This window comes from Myxocyprinus asiaticus, chromosome 14 (assembly GCF_019703515.2).
Source record: "Myxocyprinus asiaticus isolate MX2 ecotype Aquarium Trade chromosome 14, UBuf_Myxa_2, whole genome shotgun sequence".
NCBI classification, from domain to species: domain Eukaryota; kingdom Metazoa; phylum Chordata; class Actinopteri; order Cypriniformes; family Catostomidae; genus Myxocyprinus; species Myxocyprinus asiaticus.
In genome coordinates this window covers 41,311,764-41,322,268 of record NC_059357.1, presented here as the reverse complement: position 1 = coordinate 41,322,268, position 10,505 = coordinate 41,311,764, and the positions used below count along the sequence as shown (strand labels likewise).

Here is a 10,505-nt window from a genome sequence, read left to right as displayed (position 1 = left end):
AAGGATACACCTCATGCATCCTCCGAATTCCCGTGAAAGAAGGTCGCATTCGAAGTGTCCTACTCGCTTTTATGAAATGAGACAGCCTTGATGACGTATGCGGCCGACAAATGCGAACTCCGGAGGACGCATCCTTCCAAACGAGACACGAGTTTGAAACCAGACCAAAGCTGCGGGGGGGGGGTCGACGGATACAATCGCGCTCGGATTCAGACCGCAGCAAACATTCCCAGTGTGAAAACCGAGTGCATGCATGATCTCGGTTTTTTCGAGAATTGTCCGTTGTAAACAAGCACATGCCTTATGAATGAATGATTAAATGAACGACATGAGGTTTTGCATTCTGCCCCCCAAAATTAGGATATTTGAAAATACGTTTATATTACATCTTTATAACTTTTGTGAGAATTGGAGTGTAATTTACAGTTAATTTACTATGGAAGCCGGATTCCGCCCTATGGAGGATAAAAAATACGATTTTGTAAGTCAATATAATGAGATATTAAGCCATTATTATGAGATAGTTTCTCAAATTAATGAGAACATTTCTCATAATAATGACTTAGTATCTCATAATAATGACTTAGTATCTCATATGAGGCAGAAACCGGCTTCCATAACAAAGTCACTTACGAGTCATAGCACTAAAAAAACTAATTATTTCAACACTGACTACTGCATTAGAGTTGAATCTTCACCATAGTAGGATTAGTAATTTTGCCCTCCTCTTTCACACAACAACAGGCTGCTCAGTCAGACTCCTACTACATCTGTTTGCAGTGAACCGTGAGGTACAACACAATTTCACATCACTTATGAGCCACAGCACTATAATAAAAATGATCAGGCTACACTTATTTAAAACGCATCTCCTATCATGTACACCAATAAAAGATGACCGAGCCAATGAGAGTAAGTTATGGGTGGGGCTACACGTGTAGCCACGCCCCAATATGTTGCCCCGCCCCATTCTGTAAGCTGCAGCCGTAGATACTTGTTTTATCTGCGTAAATGATCGCCTGTCTCTTTAAGAGGTCTCCCCACCCTCTGTCCCCGCAGACTCAATCACGTGACTCAAGTCTTGTGACAGCGAGCGCGAGCAGGAAAAAACCGTCTTGTTGAGTTTGATGAGGAGTTTCACTCTCAACTAACGCACATTTCTCTCTTACAAACGAGAGGAATCAAGTAGAAGTTGCGATGGCGCATCTTTAGAACATATAAACGTGTTACTAACTGTTTATTTACCTAACACTGTGAGCGCGGGAGTTGTCGCATGGAGAGCGCGCAGCAGAACTTTGTTTTGGTTTGTGTTTGAACTCCAGTGATCGTCCACGCCACAGAACCTCGAGAGGATTTCAGGTCCGTTTGGTGAACAGGACGCCTCGGATCAGACAGTATGGATAGTAAACCTCTCCTCCAGGACAGACCTCCAGCGTACAACGCAGTCCCGGGCGCGTATGACTACGGCTCGATCCCCGCGGCCGCTCCACCCGCGGCGGGCTTCCAACCTTCAGCAGCGCCGCCCTATCAAGGCAAGAGAACCGAAAATACTGTTTTCAACCTGTTAATAACTCTCTCACACCAGGGGCCTATTAAGTATAGGCGATGTTATGTTACACGGACTTGCCTAAAAGTTTCAGTAAGACTACAATAACAAATGGTACTGAGGCAGTACTATGGTATTCTTTGAAATACCTACCATATTTGTGCTATGGTATTACCATCTGATACCTTCTAGTAATTTATTGCAAGATAAATATGACATTTATTTCAAATCAGTGTTTAATGAGAGTAATAAGAACTTCTGGCTGTCAAGTGTTTGAATATTCATAGTGTTTGCTTATTCTTAATGTTACAGAAATGGTGTTATTCTTATGTAAACCGTTTAATTTTAGAGGTTTAAAGTCCGTAGATCTTAAATGACTGTTTTGACTGTATAAACACCCACACTTTGTTTGTGTTGGTTCGTTATTAACTAGTCATTGACTTTTCACTGATTGTCTCTCTGTTTCAATGTTTTTATAGTTTATATACCCGCAACTACGCTTTCTTTTCTAAATATTCAGCTCTGAACAACACTTCTGCTCATCATACAGTGTGTCACCCACACCTGAAGTGATACGTTTAGAAAAGAGTAGATGTAAATGGGTTTTTATGATGTTTTACAGGCTATCCAGCGGCTACTTCCGGTTATCCATCGGTCCCCGGACAGCCTGCTGCCGTAGCCGCCCAGCCAGCCTACACCAGCACCTACACCATAGTCCAGCCTTCTGTTGTGGTGGTGGGAGGATGTCCGGCCTGCAGGTGAGTCAATATACATCCCATTGTGTACAATGAGTCAAAGATACATACATTGAATTCACAGTGTTAAAGGTGCATTCAGTAATTTTTTGCTCATTAAAAAAGTTTAACACGTAAAGACTTGAATTGTAATTTCGCAATATATGTAGAAAATCATAAGCATTCACATTAAAATGAAGACTCCAGTCATATCAGTAATCTTATAAAAGCTGTTTTATTCTACATGGAGAGGGTCCGCACATGGGGGCTGCCATGTTAGAATCACATGACCAGCTGAATACTACTCGATGAATCTCAGTATCTGTCCTGTTATTTGACACTTTCACTCATTGATTAAAGTAATCATGCCTGACTGTGAATACTAAATTTCTACAATGACATCTGAAACTGAAAAGTATTGATTTTAAATGATGCTGCATCCAAACCACTAGGTGTCAGTGTAAGTCCAAGATGACACAAAGACAAAAGTAACTGAATTCACCTTTAAATGTAAGAACATGTGAGGTACAGTTGAAGTCAGAAGTTTACATACACCTTAGCCAAATATTTTTAAACTCAGTTTTTCACAATTCCTGACATTTAATCGTAGAAAACATTCCCTGTCTTAGGTCAGTTAGGATCACTACTTTATTTTAAGAATGTGAAATGTCAGAATAATAGTAGAGAGAATTATTTCTTTCAGCTTTTATTTCTTTCATCACATTCCCAGTGGGTCAGAAGTTTACATACACTTTGTTAGTATTTGGTATCATTGCCTTTAAATTGTTTAACTTGGGTCAAATGTTTTGGATAGCCTTCCACAAGCTTCTCGCAATAAGTTGCTGGAATTTTGGCCCATTCCTCCAGACAGAACTGGTGTAACCAGTCAGGTTTGTAGGCCTCCTGGCCTAATTGTAGTCATTTTCAGTTCTGCCCACAAATTTTCTGTCAGATTGAGGTGATGGCCACTCCAATACCTTGAATTTGTTGTCATACCTTAAGCCATTTTGCCACAACTTTGGAGGTATGCTTGGGGTCATTGTCCATTTGGAAGACACATTTGCGACCGAGCTTTAACTTCCTGATTGATGTCTTGAGATGTTGCTTCAATATATCCACATAATTTTCCTTCCTCATGATGCCATCTATTTTGTGAAGTGCACCAGTCCCTCCTGCAGCAAAGCAACCCCACAACATGATGCTGCCACCCCCATGCTTCATGGTTGGGATGGTGTTCTTCGGCTTGCAAGCCTCACCCTTTTTCCTCCAAACATAACAATGGTCATTATGGCCAAGCAGTTCAATTTTTGTTTCATCAGAGCAGAGGACATTTCTCCAGAAAGTAAGATCTTTGTCTGCATGTGCACTTGCAAGCTATAGTCTGGCTTTTTTATGATGGTTTTGGAGCAGTGGCTTCTTCCTTGCTGAGCAGCCTTTCAGGTTATGTCTCTATAGAACTTGTTTTTACTGTGGATATAGATACTTGTCTACCTGTTTCCTCCAGCATCTTCACAAGGTCCTTTGCTGTTGTTCTGGGATTGATCTGCACTTTTGCACCAAAATACGTTAATCTCTAGCAGACAGAATGTGTCTCCTTCCTGAGCGGTATGATGGCTGCGTGGTCCCATGGTGTTTATACTTGCGTACTATTGTTTGTACAGATGAATGTGGTACCTTCAGGCGTTTGGAAATTGGTCCCAAGGATGAACCAGACTTGTGGAGGTCCACAGTTTTTTTTTTCTGAGGTCTTGGCTGATTTCTTTTGATTTTCCCATGATGTCAAGCAAAGAGGCACTGAGTTTGAAGTAGGCCTTAAAATACATCCACAGGTACACCTCCAATTCAGTACACCTCTTATCAGAGGCTAATTGTCTAAAGGCTTGACATCATTTTCTGGAATTTTCCAAGCTGCTTAAAGGCACAGTTAACTTATAAGTTTTGACCCACTAGAATTGATATAGTCAATTAAAAGTGAAACAATCTGTCTGTAAACAATTGTTGGTTGGAAAACCGGACACTTACTTGTGTCATGCGCAAAGTAGATGTCCTAAACGACTTGCCAAAACTATAGTTTGCTAAAATGAAATCTGTGGAGTGGTTAAAAAATGAGTTTTAATGACTTCAACCTACGTGTATGTAAACTTCTGACTTCAACTGTAGATAGATAGTGCATGATTAATACCCCCCCACCCCCCACCCCCAGTTATATGTAAATGTTCTTCTATTGGTCAAGTTTATATATATATAACTGTACAGCATAATTTGCCAGTTAAACGGCACAATATGAGAGGAAATCCATAAATAAACTCTTGTTTGTGGGTAGCTGACATTCTTCAGAAGTGACCACAGATGTTTATGTGCCTTGTGTCTTCTTTCTGTAAACACATAACAGATGACTGACTCAGAACAACTGTGAACTAATTTCTGCAAGCTTCACAAGTCTCTTTATGACCCATCTTTTCATGCCATCAATAGCAATAGTTTTGTTTAGAAGCTGCCTTTTCTTTGAGAAAATTATATCATGTGATGGCTTGGCGAAAAAAATAAAAAATAAATTGGTGATATTATAATGTATGTAGAACAGGGCAGCGACTAATGATTATTTTGATAATCGATGAATTTAACGATTAGAACGATTATTCGACTATTTGGGCGATTATTGCACCGATTAATCATTAGCTCTAAACCGATTATTCAGCTTGTGCGCTGACTTAAATGGTTGTATTAAACGTGCTTACTAACAATAAAGAGGACAAAATCATCTTTTAAAAATACCTCTACATTACATTCACTGAATTAAAGGGAACAAAATACTTTTTAAGTTTAATTCAGTAAAGAAATTCACTGCAAAAACTCCTACTGTTATCAAGTGTTTTTGTCTTGTTTTCCATTTAAAATTGTCTAAAAATCCTTAAAACAAGATTAATTTACTTGAGAAGCAACATATAAGATATTTAGACTTGCTTTAAGAGAATGTATCATAAATATAAGTGTATTTTGTATACAAGTGTATTTTTTCACTTGGTTATACTTCTGCGAGAGCAGTAAATACAAAATATACTTGTATTCAAAATGTTTTCTCTAAAAGCAAATCTAAATATCTTATATGCTGCTTCTCAGGTGAATGCATCTTTTTTTAAAGGATTTTTAATATTATATTCAATATTCTCAGATAACAATTGTTTCTTCTGCAGTATAGCTGCTAAATAAAATGTATGTTGTTTTAAATGAGTTTTAGATATTTATATTTGAAAACAAAAACAAATCAAAAACATATTTTGTTGCAGTGTATAATGGGGCGAAGACTACCCTCTCTCACCTTTGTTCACTTCAATCCATCTTTCTCACAAAAAAAACACTCTCTTATTAATAAAGCTGCGTATTGCCAATTTTCATCACTATAAGAAATGCACAGTGACATATTTGACACAGTGAGCATCCCCGTGACAGAGTGTGCATCAGCCAGGTGCAGTTTGAATCTTTCCCCTTTAGATCGGGACATTCAAGCAACTCATAGAAGAGGTGCTGACTGCACAGAGAAATGCCAGTTTCGGAATTTGTAGTTATTTACATGATCTGCTTTTGTATTATTTGAACTTTATTAAAGCTATAACGCATTAAATATAACTGCATTAAAGATGTAACGCCACGGTGTTTCCTTTAAAGATGCTCGACATGCAAGTTTTGCTTAAGCGGAGCAGCAGCTCCATCTCCACTTACTCCACAACAAGTGTGCTTCTGTATTTACTTATTTTGTATTTTTGCATTATAATTCCCTCATACTTTGTGATCTGCATCACCTGAAGCTGTTTGGAAAGTTTAGACTGTGAGCTGTGTAATTGTTCCTCTCCTCAGTCAGGAGCGAACTGCAGTGCTGCTCTCACATGTCATCATTATAGTTGAATGTGATCTCATGTTATGGTAAATGAGATCAAACGACTATTCGACAATGAAAATTTTTGTCGATAATTTTTTTTATTGTCGACATTGTCGATAACATTGACTAATCGTTTCAGCCCTAATGTAGAATCAGATTTTTCATGACAACGTAGTTTAAAACACACATTGGGTTTTGTTGTTATAAGTAAATAATCTGAAAAAGAATTCTATATGGACTTTCAGGCAACTAAATATTTCATAAATAACACAATTATTTAAAAAAAGCAGTTCACTTTTAATAATGCATACACTATTGTATAGCCAGAGAGAACTGGCTTCCCCAGCTGATCCTGGTTTTCTCCAATTTTATTTTTCTCCATTAACAAACAACTTATGGAGTATTATGTTCCTTGCCACAGTCGCCTTTAGCTTGCTAACTGGGGGCCTTAAGACAAATCATTTATTAAGACATTATCTACTATCACGTTGTTCAATTAAACCACACAATTAGATATTACAGACGTTTCAGCTTCATTTTCTGTTATAGCATGATTTTCTGTAAAGCTGCTTTGAAACGAGTTGTGAAAACGCTATTACAAACAAAAATTGACATGACTATTGTTTATTTGTCTTTCATGCCTGTCAAATCCACTTGTAAAATGGATCAGGCTTACTGGCTGGTACATTTTTTCATCTACCAGCCGCCTTAACTGGCAGGCTTAAAAATTAATTTCGGACCTTGTGTGAAATGTCAAAGTAGAACTAAAGCAGAATGTTTTGGCTGATGGATGGGGATCTCCAAAAAAAAAAAAAAAAAAAAGCACTATAAAAGTAGTCCATATAAAGTCGTCTGATGTCATTTGATTATTTTGTATGAGGAACAGACTGAAAATTAAGTCATCTGCTGAAAATCTTGCTTGACAACCGTGGTCACCATTCACTTTCATAGTATGGAAAAGAGCGGCTTGGACATTCTGCTATACAAAGTCATGTGTGTTTCAAAAGACATAAGGGGGAATAAATGATGACAATTTTCTAGGGCTGGGTGTTGATACCGATTTCCCAATTTGATTCGATTCCAATTCACAAGCTTTCGATTAATTTCCGATTTCAATTCAATATTGATTCATTTGGGCTTATTTCAGTTATGTCCTAAATTCTCATAAATTCTCAAAAAGATACAAATTCTCTCCCAGCTAATGCTGTTAATTATACAGGGGACCTTCTAACTAGGTACAATATGAAAATATTAATTTGACTATTTATATTTAGTTTTTCTAAATTTGTCACATTTTAGCTTTATGTACAAATCCATGTATTCATTATTGATTTGGTATTATATTGCATATATAATATTTTTTGTACATCTTTGTTTAATGCATAATTTATATGATTCACGGAACACAAGCTAAAAATCGTTACTGTCTCTTTAAGAAAACCTGCAGCTGGTAAAGAGTATCTGTAAATGAGCAAAAAAGAGGACTTGAATGGCTTCTTTACCTCCTCTGTATTCGGTATTATAATTAAATATGTATTTTTTTGTTGATTTTGATCAATAACTGACTGGAAAGAACAGAAATGATATTAAAAGAGACATTATTCAATGACAAATGGTTTGCGTGGATCTTGTCTTTGGACACGTTACACTGAACGAGTCAAACGAAACGATGTGAAAGGATGCTGAACTCCTTCGCCAATATACTTCTCAATCACTAGTGAGTGAAATCTGAACATTTACCAGCCAGTGGCTAATCACAGACATTTTAAGTTTCATAGCGCAAAATTTAGTCTCATATGTGAGTGATTTACTTGCGTTGTAGAGAGTTGCGCATATAGTAAAATATCGATCATGGGATTTAAGAATCAATATCAAGATTGTTGAAATGAAGAGTATGATGCATCGGAAAATCCCAGTCCTAGAATTTTCCTTTTTGGGTTGAATAATCCTTAAAAAGCATACAAGAAGAGCTTGTGCATTTCTAACTAATTGGACTGCGTCATAATCGGTTGTTCATATTCATGGCCTTAAGTTGGACTCTGACCAGCTCAGCACTGTTGACATTTTTATTGAAGAATCACTTCCTGTTTGTGCATGTGAGAGAGAGTGAGAAAGCGAGTCAGGTCACATCATAAGATTCACACCGTCATTTCTCATGAGCTCATGACAGGACTTTGGCTCATGCACCAGATCAGGCCAGTTTAGCAAGCATGACTAATGAAGTGTCCAACATTCCACACTTTTTTTTTTTTTTTTTGATTAAAGGAGTGCATCATCCGGGTACTCATAGCACACTAGCGTGAAAAAACTATTGGAACTACTTACACTACAAAGTGGTATAAAATAGTGCAGAAGTGCACTAATTATTAATCAAACTAAATCAAACTTCACAAAAACATCCGTGAACTGCAGATGTACAAATGATCTAAAAACATCTTCTAGATGAGTGGTTTCCAGACTATTTACAGTACACATAAACAACATTAACACAAGGTAGATTAAAAATAAGTATATTTAACACAATTAGCTTTGTAAAACAACTCAATGTTATTTGCACAAAATTGATCATATACATACTGATTAAAGTCTCAGTGAGTTCCCTTCTCATCTTTTCGACAGTACCGGCACTTTTATAAGAGCTGTCGGTGCACAAGAATAGCTGCTGGTATGGTGACACAAACTGCACATCAATGCCACACGGCCAGCTCAGCAAGGTGCAGCTCATTTACTGACAAAATAATCAAGCAACGATAGAAAAACAGGGCTCTGAATGAATGGGAAATCTCTGAGTTTTGTTCACATACCCCCATCATCACCTCGGTTTCGGAAAACCTTGTTCTAGATGAAAACGCACACAGTGGTAGTCCATAGTCATTGATAAATGACGGCTGTAAGGGTTTTGGCTGATGTGTTGTGCTCTCTGCAGGGTTGGCGTGCTGGAGGATGATTTCACCTGTCTGGGAATCATGTGTGCCATATTCTTCTTTCCTCTGGGAATTCTCTTCTGCCTGGCACTGCGTCAGAGGAGGTGTCCAAACTGTGGAGCCACATTCGGCTAGAGGGACCGAAACCCATCACTGAATTTTTAGCTCTGTTTTAAGCATCAGCATTGTAATCACAATAGTAAGCAGCCACAAACTCTGTTTTCTTCAGGAAGATGTTTCTTTAGTTTTTACATGCCTTGCAAGCACTGATTCCCCCTCCCCTCTTGTTATGTACAATCTTAAAGTCCTCCAGTCATCTAATCACTAGTGCCTTTACCATAAACGGAATGAGCCTGGACTCACTAAGGGGTAATTCACAGGCAGACATGCACCGACTCACTCAAGTAACATTGTATGTATTGTATAAAAGAAACGCAGACAATTTCCTAACTTGATTTTGAATTGCATCACAATGTTTTATTGGTTTTGTGTTTAATATCGTCTAAATGGAGATTTTAATTGTATTGGGATAGAAATTCACATGACCATTTATCCACCCTGTTTTTTTTTTGTTTTTTTGTTTTTTTTTTATATATATAGATTACAACATACTTTCTAGCCCTCTGTCAATCACGTCTTCGAGATCCAAACACTTGTACCGCATTTGTCTTTTTGTGTGCGTGTTATTTCAATACACACTGAGGTATTTGTATATCTTGCATTTCTGAATCTGTTAGACATTTTCTTTAAATGACGTCTGATATTTTGGGGGCCATGTTTTTCTTGTACTGCACTGATAATCATTGTTTTATCTGCTGGGCTCTTTTGAAATTGTCTTTGAGTGTGTAAATGTGCAGTTGTTTCACTCAAGGTCCTTGGCTATCTCTGAGTTAAAATAAAACCTGCAATAATCAAGGGAAGTTGGTGCCTAGAAAATGTCACCTAAGGACAGGTACTGTAGAGTTACTCTTTGACAATCAGTCTCGGGCTTGTCCAGTGTGATCCAATTCATAATGTAGGTTAGGGTCATAGTGTCATTGCCACATTTATTTTATTATGTACATGTTTTTGGTGTGCTATACAACACTATGCACGCTATCATGATGGGTTCTAACTTTTTCTTTTTTTTAAAGAGATTGTAAATAAATTCTACAAGTGTTTCTTGTTGTGTCTGTATTGATCATATCAACCATCTCTATCTCTGACTTCAGAAAAGCACACAGAATCACCAAAATGTTGCACAGTGAGCCTTATTGGTCAACGTTTAAAATTGAGTGTGTTTACATGTACACCAATGCGCTGATAACTACCGAAAACCAGGCTATTCAAAAACTCTGACACCGCAAGAAAACCGTGTTTACATGAGATTTGAAATCATTGGATTGTTCTCTGCTTTTGACATCAAAACGTGAACAGTCATGCAC

At 37.6% G+C, this 10,505-nt stretch overlaps 1 protein-coding gene across 1 annotated transcript; it reads left to right on the top strand.

Annotated features, from left to right (window-relative positions):
* The first annotated feature begins 1,065 nt into the window (after positions 1–1,065).
* On the top strand, positions 1,066–10,241 carry LOC127451188 (brain protein I3-like). The gene is made up of 3 exons (XM_051715683.1): positions 1,066–1,532; positions 2,169–2,304; positions 9,084–10,241. The coding sequence occupies exons 1-3, from the start codon at positions 1,397–1,399 to the stop codon at positions 9,214–9,216; spliced, it is 405 nt and encodes a 134-aa protein (XP_051571643.1). The 5' UTR covers positions 1,066–1,396; the 3' UTR covers positions 9,217–10,241.
* The last annotated feature ends 264 nt before the right edge of the window (positions 10,242–10,505 follow it).

Coding starts and splice junctions, on each gene's coding strand:
- LOC127451188 (XM_051715683.1), top strand. CDS start 1,397: ATGGATAGTAAACCTCTCCTCCAGGACAGACCTCCAGCGTACAACGCA. Junction 1,533..2,168: donor AGCAGCGCCGCCCTATCAAG/GCAAGAGAACCG, acceptor GATGTTTTACAG/GCTATCCAGCGGCTACTTCC. Junction 2,305..9,083: donor GGAGGATGTCCGGCCTGCAG/GTGAGTCAATAT, acceptor TGCTCTCTGCAG/GGTTGGCGTGCTGGAGGATG.